At 35.8% G+C, this 21,542-nt stretch overlaps 1 protein-coding gene across 1 annotated transcript in view; it reads left to right on the plus strand.

Moving 5' to 3' along the window:
- AK5 (adenylate kinase 5) overlaps window positions 1-21,542 on the plus strand; it is an 88,461-nt gene that overhangs the window by 20,176 nt on the left and 46,743 nt on the right. The window contains 1 exon segment of the mRNA XM_033067788.2: window positions 19,343-19,433. Within this exon segment, the coding sequence (XP_032923679.1) occupies window positions 19,343-19,433 (91 nt within the window).

Raw genomic sequence — 21,542 nt, forward strand, 5'->3', positions numbered from 1 at the left:
CACAGCAAGTGTGACTGATTCTATGTGCTGTTCAGATTCACGACAGGTTAAAGCATTCTTAATTGCAAAGTCATCAATTGATATTAGTAGCCTTAATGACATAATTCAGCATCTTCCTGAATTTCAAAACGAAAATCCCAGGAAATCATTACATTACTGTGTACCCATTTAGGATTTTGATTAACTCTGTTTTCAAGGATGAGAGGATTAGGAGTCTTGCAAATTTTTCTGTATTGGTGGAAGTGTGTATTTGTGACTCCTATAGCCTTTACAAGTGCTCCTATGGAACGCATATTTACTCTTCAGGAAATATGTACCTTTGTGCATAAAGCAAGTGGGCATCTGGATATAATTGCATTACTGTGATGGGACCTGTACAACAGAAGATTTTGTTCTTACGGAATTTTCTTCTACTTCTTAACTCTGTTTCTTCAGAGTCCTGAAGATAATTTAAATTGCAATGTTCACCTTAGATATCCTCTTTTCTTTTGAAGAAAGTGGATGTTTATGAGGTATGGAAGTGATAACATGGCATATGAAGATTAAATTACTCTACTGCAGCACAAAGGAAACAGCATATACAGAAGATATTGCACTTATTCATGCTATTTCCCTAGAGAAGGAGGAAGAAAGAAATAAAATAGCATTCATCTGCTGCTAATAATGCTGAACCTGGAAGACACTGGAATACTATGCAGATGAGAGCAGTATAAGAATTGGAACTGCACAAAATAGAATTACAGTAGCCTAATTCTCAGAGGAGTAAATCCTTGAGGCAAGGTCAGACAAGGTCAACATTGACTAGAAGGAAATAAAAAGATTTATATTTTCTCAAATCCCTACCTGCACCTTACCACTGTTATTCAAAGCTTTAAACCTCAGACACTTCCAGTCAGCATCATGATTCTAGTCAGGGGAAAGAAGCTGGACCATTTTCTTACGGAGTGTTATAATTTTAGAATCACAACTCATATTTTATGCATCTACTTAATCAATATGTTGTTCTTCATCAATAACAGAACAAAACAGAAAAGAAAAATTAACTGAAATACAACTAAATATGATTAGTAAGCAGACATTATATATATATATAAAATTATAATCTAGTTAGAGACTTTATGAGCAAGAAATAAAAATCTGAATTCCCAAAGAAGATTAATTTTCATGCTCCAACAGTTATTCCATACTGCTTTAAGACAACTTTGGTTGAAAGCCACATTCTTCATTTCAGCTCCTATTGGTTAGCTTCCTTAGGTGTAAGTCTTTCCCTTCATCTTTTGTTTTCACATGACCTGAGATAATTTGTTATAGTACCCAGGTTGTACTAGTTTGGTGGTCTGTATGCCTTGTTTGGTGCTCTGTATGCCTTATGTTCTCAGGTAGTGTACCTGCTCTCACAGCCTGATCCTGGTTTCTGTTTTTAAGCAAGTAAGTGAGGTCCACCTATGGTTCTTCTAAGAAATAGGGAAATACAACTCTCCTTTCTGAAAAACTCCCTCTTTGGAATAATGATATGTTAAGTTCATTATAATTAACAAAATTAAATATGTGATCTTTTCATGAACATACAGTCTGTGTTTAAAATTCCTTTTAGCAATCTGTCAGTAGTCTAACAAATCAGAACCTGACTTAAATTTAAATTCAGAAGGTATCAAGACTATAATAACACAATATTGGACAGGGATTATGTAAATAGATGCATATGCTGACATTTACTGTTTCAGGAACTTTCAACAAATATTGAAACATTATGTATTGTTTACCTAGACAATAGCTGCACACAAATTATCTGGTGGTGGTGATATTAGTTAGATTAAGTTATAAAAGGGAGAACATGTTGGTACATAGCTGACCTCAAGTATTTTAATGTTTAGCAGAGACCTTTAATTCTGGACCCAGATTTCCAAATCTCCAGTTTATGTGGACTGTAATCCTCTGTAGATAGTGGTGTAGTTCTTGGAGAGGAGATAGTTTGGTTTCAAACCCAATTTTCCTCAACAGTTATCAAAGCTGCTCTCAGAGAGCTTAGCTGTTCTTTGTAGACTAGATCCCTTGGTCTAGACAGAAAAAAGTTTACAGAGCTCATCGTTGTAGCACTAGAAGTTTCTCTTACTGGAGGCAGGACTTGGTCCAGTCTGCCTTACTGACAGGGATTCTACATAACCTTAGAGCTGCCGTGTCAACCTTGTTGCATTAATAAGTCTGTGTGCTTTTAAGGGGAAAAAATAAGACTGGCTATAGTGAGACACAAATACTAAACATTAAAAGAAGACTCTGGTCCTTATTTAAACAGCCAGAACAAGACAGCATCCTGTGGCATCCATGAAATGCGATTTCTCTGATATCTTCATTGTTCCACTTGTCCTTTTAGGGAATTTACCATGCTTATGAAAACATTAAAATGACATTCAGATTAGTCAGAGAAGTAAAGAGAACCCAGAAAAAGTAGCTGAAGCTGGAAATGGATTTTGAGCACAAATTTAGAAGTTAAACAGTTGCGGGTGAGGGAAGTAGCTGTCTGCCCTCATAAGCATCAAACAAGCCTAATGGCTGTCAACTGTCACAGAAAAATTCCCCATGGAACTGTGTTATATAAATTTTTCTCTTGTTTTAGTTAAAAAAGGAGTTTTGCTATAGAACTTATACATTGACAGAACTTTATCTAAAGGATGTGACTTACCAAAATGCTGCTGAAAATATGTTATAGTTTATTTCTGAAGTTTCTCTGTTGTCATACAGCTGCCCAACTTGAGGTGTTGGTTTGGGCTTTTCATTTGTTTGCTGCTGAATGCTGATTCCAAAAGATTTGCACTTACTAGTTCTTCCTTTAATTTTGGGCCTGTCCCCAGACAAACGTGGCTCCTGCAGTCCTTCAAGCAGCTCCCAAGGTGTATTCTAATCTCACTGATAGCAAACTATTATGAAAGGCTTCATAAGAGCTCTCACCCTGCTTTCCAGGTCCTAATGGCAGCCTCTGCCTGGCATGTCTCCCAAACCAGAATCCAGCTCAGAGAATCTTCTCCTCAGTGGAGGAACATGCATCTGGTTTGGCAGAAACAAGGCCGGTAGATGCCTTTGTTTTCTTGGTGCCAATATTTACGCGCATCCGTGCCATTTTTTGCATTAAACAACCGTTAAAAAGAAAATTTTTAAAATCCCACTCCTCCTTCCCTGAAGTGATGCTAGGAATAGGGACTGTTAGCCACCACCTCCCCGCGTGCTCTCACCTCCCTGCTGCAGGCTCAGAATCTCATTTATGTGCCATCTGATGCCTGGATCTTGCATCCTTGGCTGCAAAGTGATACAGACTTGGCAGGAATGGTGTCCCTCAATGTAGCCTCATTGCTATCTGAGCATGGCCTTTCTCCCCACAGGTCAGAGACGGGGATTTGAATCTGCTTTGTTTTCTAGAGGGTACTGGGCTGGGATTTCCTATTAATTGGCCCAATGCCACCAAATATTTTCAGACACCTCTCAGTAGTTTTAAAAATACAGCAGCCATAAGCCCAATCTTCCAGGTACATTTTCAATGTGTTTTTAACCTGACTACTACATAGGATCCTCAGAGTACTTTGGCTTCTTGGGCGTGACCAAGTGGACATGCAAAGAGGAGCTTAGATAGTCTGGAGCATCTGGAACAAACTTTCAATATTTAAGACCTTTTCAAATCAAACAAGGAATGTAGGCAGCTGTTTGTGGGAACCTTCAGACCAGAGGTTTTGTTTGAGACTCAGGAGTCTTCCTCTGTTTTACTGTATGTTAAATCTTTATCTAGCTCTATGAATGCATATGGTTATATAATTTTTAAAATTACTGTAGAGGGAAAATTAGAGGTGGGATGGGAAATAATGATTATCACATTTTCATTTTCTGGTGATTCAAAGCAGTGAAAGGTAAGCTGAAGCCTAAAACAAGTAATGAGAGCTTTGCAGTCATGGAAATGTCATGTTACTGAAAATTCAGGTTTTCTGTGTCTCTCCTATATTTGATAGCCCTTTTGCAGAAAAACTGGGCTATGAGCAAGAATGTGGAACTGTTTCCTGTAAAACTGCTGAACTAGAGAAAGTGTACGCATGCTCTAATCACTGGTAGGTTTTACACTGCGTCTCAACACTATTTATGTGTTACTGTTTTGTGAGATTTTGAAGAACATACAAAGAGGGTCCATAAATGAATTTTATCTGGAAAAGAGTGTAAAAAACTTTGTAAATATATGCATATTTTATATGGAAGGATAGATGAGTAATTTGTGCATATATAGAAGCATGTGCACCATAAACACTTTCAAGCTTCAAAATATTTCAGTCTCCCATTTTATGCTTTATGTCAACAAGTATATCAGAAATACCCATGTCTGCCAGAGAATGACCAAGGATGGAAACTTGCCATCTGTGTACATTGAAGCATGCAGAGAAATCTTGAGGGCAGAAATTCTTTGCTGAGGTGAATAGTATCAGTGCAACACTATGCTCTTTTCTAACTTTGGAGGTATGATAATTTAAATAAATAAAAGCTTCCCTGCCTTTTGTACACCCAGTGACTTGAATGAAGCAGACAACTTTGAAAAAAAAATAAATTGTGACCAGTCTGGCTATAGAATTAGGCAGTGAAGAGTGCATGGGCCAAGCTGATTTAGGAACTCCAGAAAGAGAGAGGGAATGCTGGTTTTGACAGTCATATATCCCAGATTTTATCCATTTCTGGCACTCTGAAAGCTGATACATGTTTAAAATTAACAGACCGTTTTTTTACAGATCTGAAACTAAAACTGAGATAAGTAATTAAACCAAGTTATCATGCAGAGAAATGAACTGTAGGAGATGTTTAAAATAACATGTCCTAAATATTCTTCAAGTTATTTTAAACAGTTCATCTTAAGGTAATTAAGCTGAGTCCTTTGGGTGAACAGCAGCTTGTAATTTCATTCTTGTGGTTAAAGTGATGCTTAAAGAAGATTAATTTTCCTTTAGATGAGTATATTAAGAAACTAGACTGAAAAAAATATCTCTTCCCTGGGAAGACCTTTTGTATTGAATCAGAATATTTGTCATCCATAAGCAAATTTTCCCATCCTGAACGACAACTGATTTGTGAACATCCAGCTGAAGAACCAAAGCTGCATTTCAGCCCTGCATTGCTGTAAACAATAAAAACCAATTTCTTACCCAAAGTTCCATTAGTGATTTTCACCTCTAATTGCCACCGGTGGGATCTTCCCACCAGTGAAAAGTTCATAGTCGGTGACTTCCTGATTTTATGGCAAAACAACTTTGCTGTCATTTGGTGGAGAAAATTTGCATATTATCTCATGAAAGTTGCTCTCACACTGACAGTTCTATTAAAATATTACTACATCTGATAGCTTGTGCTCTACAGTCCCAGTGTTTAACACCCTTATTTTCTGAACTATCATTGCTTATAGCATCTGACTTGCTATCATTAGCTGTTGTTAGCTATTTCTATTTCCTTATGCAACTTTTTGTGCTATATTATTCTCAGCTTTGATTCAAAGGGCAAAACGAGACTGAGTGAACTGGCATCTAGTAATCCAATCTAGTACCATTCTGGGATTGCTCCTGCTCCTTCTTCTCCTTCTTCTCTGTACCCTGAAAGAGAGGACAGACCTAAAGTGTTCCACTTTCTTTTTAATGCGTCATAAAGATACATTTATTGAGATTTGTGAATGCTCAGGTATAGTAATGATGGAAGCCATTTAAGTGTCAAAACAGTCAGCAGAGTCTGAGGCTCTTAACATTATGGGCTTCCGGCATTTTTCTCCAGTATTCTGGAGTCTTATTTAGGCTTTAATAGGGTTAGATGCAGCTGCAGTGTCAGTGGAGAACTGAGAAAGCTGAAAAGTTACTCATCCATTGTCTGACTCAGGGTACATACTGCGCTAGAGAACTGCAGCTTTTCCCCTTGGGTATTTTCCCCTTTGCAGAGTATGCTTCTGAGCATTTCTGATAGCTGTTTGGAGGACTTTTTATTTTTTCTGATGCAGGTAAAGAGTAATTAGAAAAACACCAGTATTGTGTCAACTCAGCACTTCACTGAAGTAATATATCCTTGCTCCTTACATTCACTGATGTTTACACATCAGAAAACCACTAACATGGCTATTTTGTGTTTCTTATAACTGTAGTACATCCTGTAGTGTTAACATGAACATCTTTGCACAGCATTGCTTTTTACCATGTAGACATAACCTAAAATTCCTGGCAGAGACTCTCTTGTGGATTCTGTGTGGTTTGTCTTTGCTATAGCTATATATGCTTCTGTATCCTTTGGTTCAATTATCATCTTTCCTACTTTCAGGTTAACATTTGTATCTTTCCATCTTACATAGTACTGCAGTTTGTTTCATTAATGGGCAGTGAATAGAACTATCTGTTTGCTTTGTTGTCACCATATCACATTCTGCAATTCAGTAATCTACTTAAATAATAAAACAGGAAAAGAAGCCTCACATGACACAACTGTAACACTGAAGTAAAAATTATTGTCATTTTCTGTGAAGGAAGAACTGTTGTCTCTATTCTCAAATGTTCGTCTCTTTTTGTGCCAACAGTCAGTCATACCAGTCACAGTAAAAGAAATAAAGAATTTAATGCACAAAATGTGGCATCTTCTCACTGTAACTTGCTACAACCAGTTATTTATATCTAGGATTGTTCATACATATGTTACCCCTTGATCTGTTTTGTTAAAAATAAAATTGCTAAAACTACATTGTTTTTAGGCAAGTCTTAACATTTTTTCATTATGTACTCCACTGAATTTCTCCTCCAGTCTTTAAACAGAATGTCACATTGAAGCTCCACATTCATGTTTTCAATGCCAGTACTTCAAAATTCTCTGCTCTGTATAGCATGCCAGGTCTTATCTTTTCTTGTATTATACTATCCATTGTATTTTGGTAACACTATAGTTTTCTAATGCCAAGGTCACCTCCCTCTCTTACCACTGCAAGATGCCAATTAGGCAATTTGAAAATATACTTTCCTAGTTTCTTGCCATGTCCTGCCTTCTGTGCTTTTTTTGGTCTGCTTTACTGAAAAGAACAGACTTCTCTGTAAATGCAGAGTCATTAATAAAAGGGAACCTAGAATATGGGCAATACAGCTCTTAGTCAAGTTGCTTATTAAATTTATTGGTCCCTAAGACATTGGAAAAAAATATCCAGCAATCCTCTTTGTATCTGCACCTTACTGCAAGAATTTCACCTTTAGTTTCTACATAATACAGATTCACAAACCTAGGCAGGTAATTTCTGTTTCTTTTGCAAGAACGTTCTCTCTGCTCTCTGTCAGACTCTGTATGTCACCCCAGACTGCTGTAATGCCATTAAAGGTTTTGTGGGTACTTTAGCTTTCATCTCTGACCCTGTTCATGGAGTGCAAGACACAAATGAGCTCAGTACCAGTACTGTGAACAGAGGGTTTTGTACATTTATGCATTTCATGTTCCTTCATATCTCTTGATCTTTAGAAAGAGGGTCAGGAGCCATGTGAATTCTGAAATGAGTTTGGTTTTAAGGACTATTCATTATATCCTTGAACTACAGCCAGGAGACCACTCCTCAGAAAAATCACTAAATTAAGTAAATCACTAAATTAAGGGTGAGTGTAATAGAGAATAGGTTAAACAAATTTGGGTATTCTCTCATAGGTTAGGTCAGCACTTGGCAACAGAAAGCATGTCAGTGTTTCTTGGAAAGATGCCTCTGCTGAAACCCTGAGCTTAACAACCACTCATCTTAACAGGAACTTTAGAAAGAATTTATTTCATAGCTTCTTGTTAAGGCTTCACAACATTTTGTTATAACCCCAGTCTGATAACATACCTTGTAAATATTAATTATTCTTTAAGGATTAAAGGTTACAATTGCTCTGTTTGCATTGAGAAAAGTTCAAATAAAACTGCAAGATTCCCTTTTCCCCCATGAATTGTACAAGCATGGGGACCTTTGCTGATTTTTTTTAAAAAGTGCCTTGTAAAAAGATTTACTAGAAGATATTTGACATATGAAAGAAGGCCTAACTCTAGTATTTTTTGAGTACATCATTTGGCTTGAGGATGAAAAAGGACAAATAAAAAGTCTTAAGCAGGAATAGAAGCTTGTGAGAATTTCTTCACTGGAGTACAGATGAGAATAAGCACGTAGAGAGTGTCTCACCCTTCTCCAACGACTATTTCTGTATTTACAGAAGTTGTACTGTTCTGAGAGGAGGGTTATGTAGGGAACCTACTGTAAATGAAACACAGGGAAGTACCGAGGGTCTCGTTACACAAGGCAGAAGAGTGTTGAGCTAAACTGACTGGCATGCAAGAGCCAGTGCTTGCAGAGCCAGCAGCTAATGGGCTCTCTGCAGACTCCTGATTCCCACACTGCAGGGAGGAGGAGGCCAGCAACCCCCTAAGATCTACTGAAGGGGTTTGAAAGAAACCGGGGCTATTCTGTTCAGTGTAGAAGGGTCTACAAGATCTATTGCTTTATGGAGTATTTGTATTTAGTCAGCTCCCCATCTCCCTGGCATAATTTTAATACAGAGTAAGCTTTACAAATAATTAGGATCTGCCTCCAAATTATTTTTCTTGTTTTTTAGTAGAGACTAGTCTCAAAATCAATAGAATCAAATAAGAGATTAAAGTTCTCTGGAAGTTTGGACATTGACTTCTGAAAGTTTCTGGGAACTAGAGCACTATAGTACAGACTAAAGGAAATTTTGTTTCCTCTGTAGCAATAATGGCTGTTTGAAATGTAGTCATTGTTTGAACTAAAGTTTTAGAAAACTAATTTTAAGAACTATCATATCTGAACTGTCTTGAAAACTCTGGAAATCCTGTTGTTGGTTGTATAATTTATCACTTTTAGATGGAATGAGTATTGATACTTCCTGCTACCATTTATCAAGCCCATTGAGAAGATGGTGACCCTTAGGGTGAAAAAAATAATTTACCTTTGAAAAAATAGTAAGAGTTACAAGAGCTTGTAAGATTTAAGAAATCAAAAGGAGAGAATTGGAATTGTATTAATGATTACTAATTAGGAGATTTTCAGTGGGGCACCATTCAAACTTTTTTCTGTTAAAACGTATGTTTACTGTCAGATTATCCAAGTAATTTTATTCAAAATTAAAGCAAAAAGTTTAGAAGAGAAAGGAACATTCAAATATTTAGTTTTCCATCTCAATACAGTTTAAATCATGTGGGAGAGTAGATATACAAAATCCCCCTATCCTTTTCATATGCAAAAAAGTTTGGATGTATTCACACAGGGGTTTTTTCCACTTTAAGTAGTTTCACTGCAAAGTAAACAAACCTTCAATTTCTTTAATATGTTCTATTTAATAAGAATTGTAAACAGAAAGAAAGTGTAGTGGAAGATATCTTTAAACCTTCATAAATGAAGGCTTAACATATCAAAGTAATCAAAACTAAATGTCAAAAACTCATAATAAACTTGTTCTATCCCTACAAATTGCTTCTAGAACTTCTTACATGTGCTGAATGTATTAACACTAAAATACTAAGTTCCTGTTTTCCAAGCTCTGTAAGTGCCAGGGTCCAGAGCCTATGCCATTCACTCTGGATCACATGAAGGTTTTAGCAATATTTTTAGCATTAGTAAAATTTTAATAATAAAGGAAAACATAAATCATACATTCATTATCTTTAGGTAAATAAAAAACAACATACAGTTGTTAAATTTTCTGAATAGCTACTATTTCTAGTCACTGTTTGAGTCCCAGTCATTACTACAATACTGGGGAAGGTTGACAGAGAGGCAGACCTTCTGTGCACTTTCAGCTGGTTTATTACAAAGAAAAACACTTTGAATGCACTTAATGTTTTAATTTGTTGCGCATGTTTTGCTGGATTCCAGCAGAAATTAATATCACTATGCAGCTGCAAGATTGAGCTTGTTCTGCCAAAGCAATCAAATGTTGAAACAGTCAGAACTACCCAGACTAGCATGAGGCAGCAAGTGGAAAGGTGGAAGCTTCACAGATATTTCTTTTAGCAGGTGACATTGAAAGCAACCAAACAAGCACAGTGTGAGGATCACCACCATGTTCTCATCCAGCAGAAACAGAGCAGTGGTGAAAGAGCTGTGGTGATGGAGAGTAGTAGCCAAAACTATTTTAGTATAGAGAAAACCCCCAATTCTAACATAATTACTGTTCAGTAAATATAAAGTGGTGGATTCTGGTTTAGAATATCAAAAGCTCTAATTTACTGCGTAAATTGAAGGAAAAGTCAATTATAACAGTTTTTATAGTTAATGTTATATGAATACTCAGTATAGGTTACTTAGCTTGCTTTTGCAATAAATTATTTCTACTTAACAGGTTTTTTAATGTATTAATTTAACTATGGTATCAGACCCCAAAGTGCTGGAGTTTCGGGCATTCTGTAAAGCACTTAGCTCAAACAAACAGCCAGAGGAAAAGTTATTAAATTCTAATAAAAGAAACTTACAGAGGTTTCATTTTTATCTTTCTTGGGTCTTTTTTTTTTTCATCTTTCTCCTGCAACACACATTATTGTCACATTGCATACATTTCTTTTCCATATCACTATCCCTTCTCAGATTTAATTTTCGTAGTGAGGGTGATTTTTCTGATTTGTACTTTCCAGTTTTCTGAGCAATATATTGCCCATTTCTGTGCCAAATGTTTGTTGGACATTTATCATGTTTTTTAAAATAAATTAATTACCATTAGTTAGGGCTTCCCTAAAATTTCATTTAATAGCCTCTGGGAAGAAATATTGCCAAAAGCTTGAAAACAGTTAAATAAATTATGTCAATCAGTTGTACTTCATCCACGTGTTTTATGATATTTAAAAAATGCTTTCAGCCTACATGATCATGTGGGATTTTGTCCTACATTTGTTTCCAAAAATACATGCTAGATGCAAGAATGTCATATTCTGTGATGACTAAAGCAATAGTTTCTGTCAGTATCTCCTTAGCTTGCCAGCTTTCATTATAAACCAAGTAGTCTCCTTTTTGCTCTGAAACAACATGCTCCAATAATTTAGATGTCAAAACAGAACTTAGTGGTACAGAAATTAAAATAGCAGTGGCTCACTTCTTGGTGCAGGAAACAAACTCATATTCTTCCTGCAGCAGCACAATTTGAAGTTGGATTTACGAGCCCATCCTGAGCTCGGACTGACATCTGCAAGATATTATCCTGTTTGATACGAATCCTACCTCTAGAGACAATTTATTTTATGAAAATTTAGTACTTTTTAGGTTGAGATGACCAAGGTAGGGCTTATTATCAAGGATTCCAATACCATTTATGAAGTTTATAAACTTAGAGAACACCAGTGGAAATGCTTCTTGTCCTGGGTCAGAATTTGGTTAAATACACAGGAAATGTGTAACTGGGAATTAAAATTTATTTTTGTCTTCCAAGGAAAATAAAAAAGCCAAAAATTTTCAAATGTTGCAGTTCTTACAGTGTGAAATTCCATTTTGAAGAGCTACAACTACTGCAGATGAAATTATTTGTGTTGCTAAGGTCCTAGATGACTAAAAATGTCACATTATTTCTTGAATTAAATGCAGATTTTGCATATGAAACACCCACATCCTTCAATGTTTAAGCCTATGGTTTACCCTATGCTTGTTCTTGCAGCTGAGTCATTAGTCCTCGTGCTTGAATAACTGGCTAAATTTGCAGCTGAAATTAACTCAGGACTTTTTTTGTTAGCTTTCAGATGGTAGCATTCTTCCTTAGAAAATTGTGATGATACATAGGCAAAAAAAATATTTTTTTTGGTAGTAATTGTTACGAAGTCAACTAATAGTAAAAGACCAGACAACAATACTTTGGTATTTTGCATTCAAGAGCTCTTCCACAAAAGCCAACAGGAGAAATACTATTGATCTTGAAAGGGAAATATTTGGCTATATTTGGCAGCAGCATCAGTGTTTTTCTTTGAAATAAATTGCAAACTGTCAATAGAAGAAAATAGTATTTATAGGAAGAAATGTCTTTTATATCTGAGCTTTTCTAAATTTTCTTTGTTTTTTTATTTGAATTACATTTGTTCCACTTTGGACCTTTTGGGGAAGCCAGTTTCACTGTGTATTTATTCAGGTTGCCTGTGATTTGTACTGTGGGAGCTGGTGCTAGAAAATTACTTGGTTTTGTTTTGAACAAAAGGAAGAGTGACACAGGAGCTCTATAGACAGGGGGAAATGTATATTTTTAAAAACCTTTAATCAGGAAAAGTCTCTCTGCACACAAACATACTGGGTAATGTCATTTAGTTACAGGGTTCATTCTGACTGAGAAGTGCTGTTGCAGTCAATATCAGCCAAAAAAAAAAGGGTATTGAGGAAAGCATTTATTTGAACATATTGTTGATCAGAGCTGTGTCACTGAACTGGGTGCTCTGGGAATATGAATATTCCAGTACTCATCTCATGGGGTACAGGAAGAAATAAGGGAATTGTGCTGTAGAAACTGATCCTTAACTGGTTTATTCCTAAAGAGTTCAACCTGAAGAACAACGGGACATCCAAGCCTCATAGAAGTTTTCATAGGTAAAGGTGGAAGAAGAACTACTGGAAGACAAGCATCATTATTGTGGAGAGAAAAACCAAAGGCATTTGGGGAGGAGCTGGGTAATTCTAGATCTTTCTTTAACATCCCTGAGCTGTATAAAGCAAAGTGACAATTACAGCTTTTATTGACTGAACTTCATGAGACTTGTTTGTACCTCTCTGCCCTTGGTCTACATTTCAAAATACTGAATTTTACATTAATGCTTCGTTGCTGCAATCACAGAGCTCTGGTAAATAAGAAAGGCAAGCTAAGGCACAGAGGGTTGTTAAAGCTGTGTGAGGATTTGGACAGCTTTGAGTCATACCTGACTCTGTAATCAGTAATGTCTTTCCCCTTCCTTTGGGGTCAGGTGCATTAAAATAAAAATCAAACAATTTATTCTAGATCCAGTGGAGGGAGAGAGTAAGATGATTTCTCCCTCAGGCTGAATGTTTTCCTGGGTTCTACAGGAACAGAGTAAAAATTAATTCATGGAGCATCTCCTAACTCAGACCATAATTAAGTTTTCCATTCAAGCTCTTCAGAAGTGATCTGTCTGGATGTTCAACACCACTGTTCTGTTTCTTCGTAATACCATTTGCCTCTTTAAAAGCAATTTCCTTTAAAAAGCAAAGACATAATGAAAACAACTCCAACAGTGGAATGTATATGTTTTAAAATAAGGAAAAGTGTGCTTCCAAGGTAGAAAAGATCTCTATATGCTTCATATACTAAAGCATTTAAAAAATAATTAATATAGTTGACTTTGCTACAGAAACTGCTGAACAGATATAATACATGTCAGGGTGCAAGCTTTCAATGATTTGCAAAGTGAATCCACACACAGGGTTTATATGCAGAGATGCTGGTATTTATAGCTTGAAAAGTTCCTGCTGGAAGTAACTTATCTGAAAGTCAGATAACCCAAAACAAACACATGCAAATCATGTCCTTTTAAGTGCTATGTGAAATAATGCGTATGCTGCCTAATTTAGTTCTGATTCTTGATGATGATTTCCAAGACAAATAGAATATTTATGGTTGGGGTCATAGTAGTATAGAGAAATGGCTGAAACATTTTGAATTGTTTATTACTGACTATGTGGAATTGATTTCAGGTTAACAGAGTATAGAGATACAAATATGGTGGGGGATAATGCCTACTGGAAGCTCAGAATGCCTCTAAGGAATGGAGAACATGATGCAAAAATGAATGTGTTAATAAAAGAGCAGTACATTTGTTTTCTACATAATAGTCACCAACCTTCCAGATGAATATCCTTATTGGGGAAAAAATTAACCAACTAGTGCTTTTAATATATGCACAGGCAGAAAGGCTTTGCACCTCAGTGTTATGAAAAATGTATATGTTCCAAATCCACTCTGTCGCACCATCAGCTTCCCTATTAAACAAGCAATTGCTTCATCCTCTCAAGTCCATTAATTTTCTGTTACCATGCCACCAAATTATGGATTTCTCCCCTCACCCCCAATCACATCCAACTCTGCTTCAGTTTGTCTGCTTTCAGCCCTATGAGGGCCTGTAATTGCACGGTGTCTTTCCCATCATCTCTTGCCACCACACTGCCCGAGGCGCTCGTTATTATCAGCCGAAAACTGCTGTAAGTCAGGGTGTTGCTCAAATGATCACAGCATAAAGACAGAAGGTCTCTCTCTGTCTACCTATCAAAAGCTATTACTCCACATAAATGTACAAAGACAGACTATTACTTCTGCTACTGTTGTTTCTTCAGGTGAGAGTTACCATTTCCTTGCTGTTGCTCTGCTCAATATTCCAAGTATGGAAACTGGCTTAGCAGTTTTCTTGTGAAGGGAGGGAAACATCTCCACACTGCCATGCTATGGCACTAAGTTGTTGAATTTAGCATAAAATAAGAGACACACCCCAAGCCTGTGTTTTACAGTAATTTCATTGTTTATGTACTTCCAAATTAATAGAAAGGGATCTGTGAATAGAAAAATAGAAAAAATTCACCCCATGCTCATTTACAAGTAGCACTCACAGCAATAGATCCTTATATACAAGTGGAACTTGAGAAACTAATGAAAGACGTATGAGGACTCTGCAATTATTTATGAATCCTCTGTGGAACTGTGGTAAAAAAAAAAAAAATAAGGTGTTAACGGGCTTATTTTAGATAACCCAGCGTATTCCTTAGAATTGTAATAATGGTGTTAATATCTCCTGTTCAGTTTTTTTCTACATTTCTGTTGGATACCAATTTGTGGCCTCTGCTAATTGCATAATATTTTAAAAAATTATTGGTGACCTCTAGTGTCATTTCAGTTGCAGGTTTTTTTCAGTATGTGGTAAAATATAATATAAAAATTAATCTGAGGGTCCAGAGTATTTGATGGAAAAGAATCAAAATATTTTAAATAGAGAATGGATTAAAGAGAAATATCCCTCCTTAATATCCTCATCCCACCATTTTGTGGTGTGTTGAATGTTTTTTTTTGTTTTGTAAAAATACTTTATAATAGTATTATATTATACTATTTATAATATAATATATTATGTTACATTACTTATAATAATATAATAGTTCCCTGAACTCCCAGTCTGCACATTCCAGCTTCATTTCAGTGCCTCTGCTTATTGGTTTTCCTATACAAGTCTTCAATTAATTTTTCTTGCCCCCCATACAAATGGTTATTATACTACCTTATATATTTTTCCTCACATATTTCTTTGCTGTTTTCCCATGTTGCTGGTGTTTTTCTTTTGATTTTTTGATTCTTCCACTTTGTCTAGAAGTAACTGCACAATTCAGTTGTAATTAAGAGAAGCAAACTAGGGATGGAACAATAATGAAGGGAATTCTCTGTGGTGTCTGAAAATGGTAAAGCAGCACCTATACCTCAATGGTGTGTCTCACTTCACCTTTTAGTATTACCAAGGGTAAAATAGAACCAGATCTTATTTGTTTCCAATCCTTCAGGAGCAAATCCCTGCCTAAATCAGAATGAAAAATAACAGTGTGTTCCAGTCACATTTCTAGCTGCTGCCACCTGAAAATCATTATAACTTTCTCAATCTTATGAATCGCCTTATTTTACTAGAATTGTCAACTCTGCAACCAAAAATACCAGCACTTAAGGGACAGTGGTGCAATCTGCTTCTAAACTAGGTATCTCTTAAAAGTGTGGGAAAACTGTAGTACCTGTTTCCTGCAGATAAACCTTTTCTTTTTTATTTAAGAAGAAATTGTTCCTCACTGCAGATGATTATATATGGGTAGTTTGTCCACTTCCTAAGCACAATGATTGTGTTTCACTTCCATGGATCTGGTTAATGGATTATGAAGCTGGAAGTGACAGCTCTGGCTATGACTTCCCTGAATTAGATCTTATTTTAATTTTATTAATGTTTTTCTTTTTAGGAATAATCAAAAAATTTCATATAATGGGCAATCCATTGTAAATTGTGATAAATTAAGCAATAGAGACAGTAATGTCAGAATAAATTTTGCCATTTGCTTCCATTCTGAATTTGTCTCACATGCTCTTCATCCTTGCATCCTACAATTGTGTCTTTGGGATACAATAACTTCTAAAATTTCTCTTTCCCATGGAAAGGTACAGGAAAATGATCACTGTCATACCCTGCCTGGAATTCCCCCCAGTTTGTCAGCTGTGGATACTGGCACTGCATCAAGAATCCAGGAGCTTTAACTCCTGTGCCAAACACCACAATGTTATGTTATGTTTAATTTGGACATGGCTTATTTTCATTGACACCTATCATGCCCTAAAATAGAGGACATTTTCATCTACTGTTATAAATGCTATTTAACTACAAGTTTGCTTGAGTTTTTTAATGCTTCATCCATTTCTAAATTTATTTCAAGCTGCACAAACAAGAATTCCCTGCAAGTCTGCTGCAATCAGTTTTCTTTCTAGCTTTCCTGTACTGTAGTTTGAAACCCTAATGTGATCTTCCCCTACTGTGGGAATGGTTTAGATAAACCACCTGCAAAACCAGCAGTTTCACTGGAGGTGAAACTGTCTGTAAGGGGCAGTGCCAGGCTGAATGACACCTTCATCCAAAATTCTAGTTAACTGCAGCTTATGTAATGTTTGTCCCCTGACATATGTGGGAAAAAATTCTGCACACTTTTCATTAACTCAATACATGGTGTTACCAAACCTCCATTTATCATCATGGACCAGTGAGATTTGCAATTTTCAATAATTCAGACAATTTTTCTGTGGAGCTACTTCTGTTGACTGGGATTTGTTGGATGCTTATTTAGAAACAATTATTATTTTCTCTCTGCAAGCAACAACAACCACCTGCATTCCCTAGGGCAGTTATTTACAATATAGAAGATCTAGAAAATATTTTTCATCATATTTATATAATACCATGCCAATGACAAGTTCTGCAATTCAACAATGCTTGTGTGAAAATAAGACAAACTTTCCAGAAAATTCATCATTAACCCAGTCATCATTTACTTTAAAAAGTAATAAAAGCAAGTACAATCCCCAAATGTACTTTAGGAATGTTTGTAAAACCTGTCAGAGATTTAGATTGGTATCTTAAAGAAATGTGATGCTCTTGGCCACTGAGGTCCTCCTAATCCTTTCCTGTCCCAAAAAACCAGAGACAGCATAGAACAAAAACACCATTAGTGCCTCATGGAGGGAAATGCCATAAAGTAAGGTCAGACCTCAAACCCCTTTGGCCACATAGGGAAGAAACACTTTGCTTCCTCCTGCTTCACTGGTAAAGCGTATACAAATGCTGACAACAATACAGTTAATGTTTAATGAAGTTACACTTCCATAAAACATAAGCCTCCACAATAATTAAACTGAGACATCCATAAAAATACCTATAGATGACTTAGTTGCAAAGAGCTATGTATTGAAGCAAGTAGGGATTTGTTTTCAGTAAGGAAAGCAACCTATGGATTTAGACAGGTTCTGCTAAGAATACGAATTTTACTGCTGTTTGCTCTGTGTGACTAGGGTTGTGTGAGTACCATTTCTCTTATATTCCAGCCTCCACTAATTATCAAAGGATTTAATTTTAAAATATTTAGCATTTCAGTGAAGTACAGAACTCACAAGGTTATTTTCTTTCAAAAATAAATTTTTCCATGGAAGCTACCTTGCCTTCCTGTCGCTCAGGGCATTACAATTCTCATTTTGTGAGGAGAAACTAAATCTATGTGCAAGCTTCAAATAATTGGTTTTCTTTGGGTGACAATATAAGCTTTCATTACAAAGCCCAGACTTTTCAGAATGCTGAAGCACAGCTGGTGTTCCTTGAATAGGAAAGTTGGTGTTTCAAATTCTTGGAACCTTCAGAACATTTTGAGATTGATCATGTGGTTTTTTTCACAGTGAACTGGATTATTCAGTGGAATGCTACTAATGAGAAAGCAAGTCTGTCGTCTCTCCAACTGTGGTGTGACCTACACAATAATGATCAGACACAACCTGATTACAATTTACTGGGTTTTATGCATACACATGCCTGCAAATATGATATATGTCTTCCCTAGCACACATTAGGAGCACTCTTTCTTATCAGCAAGGACATTCCAAAGTTGCTCTTTGTGGATTGAAAATAAATTGCCCACAAGTTTTATTTTATTAACAGCTGTTATATTAACAGCTTTATTTAAGACTTGCTCTTCCACAAGCCTTGGTTTTGACACAAGTATAATCCCTCTAATAGGTAAACCCAAATTTCTGCTTTAGAAATTTTTAAAAAATGCTCTGTAATGACAAACGCTAAATGGCAGAAGAATTTCTCAATAAATCTGCCCATACAGATGGTGACTGCTGCAGGATGAACTTCTAAGTGGTCTTCAGAGTCAAACCCTCAAACTCCAATTCAAGAGTCAGTCAGAAAACTCCATGTACTGATATTTAAAGTGAGCTCATCTATCAGAATATATGATGATCTTAATAAATAAAGCTTGATAAATACAATAAGAAAAATCACAAATCCACTGTCAAGCATGTCACTGTAACAGACCTTCCCACCTGGCCATAAAAAAATCCTGTCAGACAGACCCTAGGAAAAACTTGGGAGAATCAGTATCCGAATCAGGCAAAAGCTAGAATAAATGAAAAGGAAGGTTAAAATCATAAGAAGTTAATTGTTTGCCATTTTAAAGGAGCTTTTGTTTCCTGGTTTGATTAATTTATCACTAAGTCTTAGCACTTTCTGCCACTGAGAGAAGAAAGTTCTCTTTTCTATAAGTAGGGGATTTTCAAAATTACTTATTCTTTCCTAAGAGTTTTACTCAACTACTTGAATAAATTGTACATGTCACAAAAATTTGTTTTAGACTATTCAGAAGTTGCTGAAAGTTTTTCACTTGCAAATTTAAAAAGTTAATTATGCTAGTCACCAAAAAGAAGTGACAATAAAGTAATCTCATTTCTGGTCTCTATGCTGACATTTTTTTCAACCATCCAATGGTTGAAGAAGTAATGCGCATTATTAGTTTTACCTTCTGCTTTGAAACTTCGTTCTCTGAGTACAAGTCTATTTTACACTAGCTTCTGTTTTGGACAGCCTATTAAAAATAGCCAAAATGGTTTAAAAAATGAAAGTCAAAGTTTAAATTCTTCATACCTAAAGCAATGGACTGCCACAGTAAAATTCAAAGGTTCCCTATCAGGAAAGCTTGGAGTGAGAAGTCACAGTACGTGTTGATATTCAGCCAAGTAGTAAGCAGCATCTGTTTAATCTGATTATCAGCTTTTTAATATCCTTTTTTTTTCTTCAGTTTGACGCAGACAGAGATGAAGAAGAAGTGTTCTCTGACATAAGTTCAGCAGTTGACAATAAACTATTTGCAAACAAAGAGACTGCAGCAGGTGAGTTAATGTAAGATTTAAAGAACCATATTCATTGCACTGCATTTGACATTGGGATGCCTTTTTCATGTAGCAGAGTTGACTGACCTCAAACATTTGCACAATCAGGGACAAAAAATAATCTTTATATTTGGAAACTTCATATAGCCTATCCAACAACTTGCTAATGGACAAGAGAACCTTAAAATGCTATGGCAAGTCTACTAAGCTATACTATTAGTACAAAAATCATATAAGTTTTCAATTCCAGTTGTCAGCTGTTTCAGTTATACCTTGGTGTTCATCAGAAAAATCAGTCCTGAAAGATTAATGATCATGCTTCCTAATAATTGGTACTAATTCTGAAATGGTGAGTGGATATAAGTCAAGTGTTTGGGTTTTTATTTATTTGTCTATTTATTATTTATGCTTACTGAAGCTTGAATATCTTCATAGTAAAGCCTTTGAGAGACAAAGGACTGCAAAAGAATTGAAGCTAAAAATCAAAGCACTGAAAATCTGTAACATCTGTCAGAAATATTTTGCTTGAGGGCAGCAAATTTTCCCTGATAACTTCACAACTTCTTCCTTTTACAATGGCATCCCTGACTGTTTTCCAAATCAACTACTAGTGTTACATAGATAGGTGATGTCATAAATACCTTCTGAACCAGCACACAAAAAGAAATGTTTGATAGCGTTCTAAATGAGATAAAGATGAAGTACCAAGGTGGGGAGGGGGAGGGCAGTGAATGCAAGAGGGGTTTGGGTTGGGGAGGAGGTTGAGAATTATAAGACGTGCAGCAGCTAAAAAGCCCACAGAATTCCAGTGGTCACCCTTTAGGTAAATGCACACAAGAATAAAGATGACTCTCTCTGTTAAGTGGTACACTTATTTCTTTTGTGCTTAACCTTATTCATAGAGGCAAGAGGTTGATCCAAAACCTAAAATGGCATTCCCACTGTACAACATTCTGTTGATAATTGCGTCTGGATTCCCTAATTGATTTAAATTCTGCACAGGAAGAAAAGGAAAGAAGTGTCATAAAGGTGCAAGCTCTGACAAACAGCTTGACAAGAGCTAAACAATTTGCACAAATTGGTTGTGATTCTGGATGAGTTCCATTCAGTTCCTCGAAAGTCTGATCTATTTAATAAATCCCTCACCAAAATAATTGGATAGCCATGGACAGATGCCATGCCACAATCATCTAATTAGTGCCTACTCTGAGCACTGATAATAATAAGGAGATTTGAAATACGATTTCTATGAGATCAGATGTTTAATTTCTAGAGGTTACAATTCCATGTCTTGAACTCATTTTTTGTCTTCTAATCTTATTAGTGATATTGCAATAAACTGTAGTTTCTTGTAACTAACATAAACATAGTATTTCTAATATTTTCATGCCTGCATATCAATCTAATTTTTGTTTTACCTGTAAAATCCAGTAGTAATCAACTTTGTAACAATATATACTGAAAAAAAACAACTGAAATGTTTATAGATGAAAATACAATTTTCTCATTGTTGACTTCTACAACATATTAAGACTGTTGCCAAGAGCAACAACCTGTCATGAAACTCAACAGTGTAAGGTTGCAATAAAATTTGTATTAGAAGCATCTTACCAAGAGGAAAATTAAAATGTAATCATTCTAATGCTAATCAGTGCTTCCACAAATTATTTCTATAATATTCCAGTTGAAATTTATCTTCTAAGTATTTGTCTTGCCCAAATGCTTGCATGCAACATGTATTGAGTTATTAGACAGTGCTTCAGAGCATGTTCCATAACATAAAAAGACATTTTTATTTTATTGAGTTTAAACATGTTATTAAGAGAAGCAGTGTGTTTCACAGGATAAGCTTAGATTGCTTTTATGACAGTCAGTGTTGAACTGTGTGAATACTATCATTGTTAAAATATAAGTATATGCATATTTGAGCCAATGAACCATATTGAGTAGAATTGCTAGCAGGATTCACAATAAGTAATGCATTTAAGCAAGGATTGGAAATTCATTAGCTGATTAGCTAAACACAAATGGTCCAAGGAGCAAACTTAATTAATTTGCATGATGGGTCATAGCTACCTTGTGATGGGAAGTGAAGTCAACTGCAGATAA

Source organism: Catharus ustulatus, chromosome 9 (assembly GCF_009819885.2).
Source record: "Catharus ustulatus isolate bCatUst1 chromosome 9, bCatUst1.pri.v2, whole genome shotgun sequence".
NCBI lineage: Eukaryota > Metazoa > Chordata > Aves > Passeriformes > Turdidae > Catharus > Catharus ustulatus.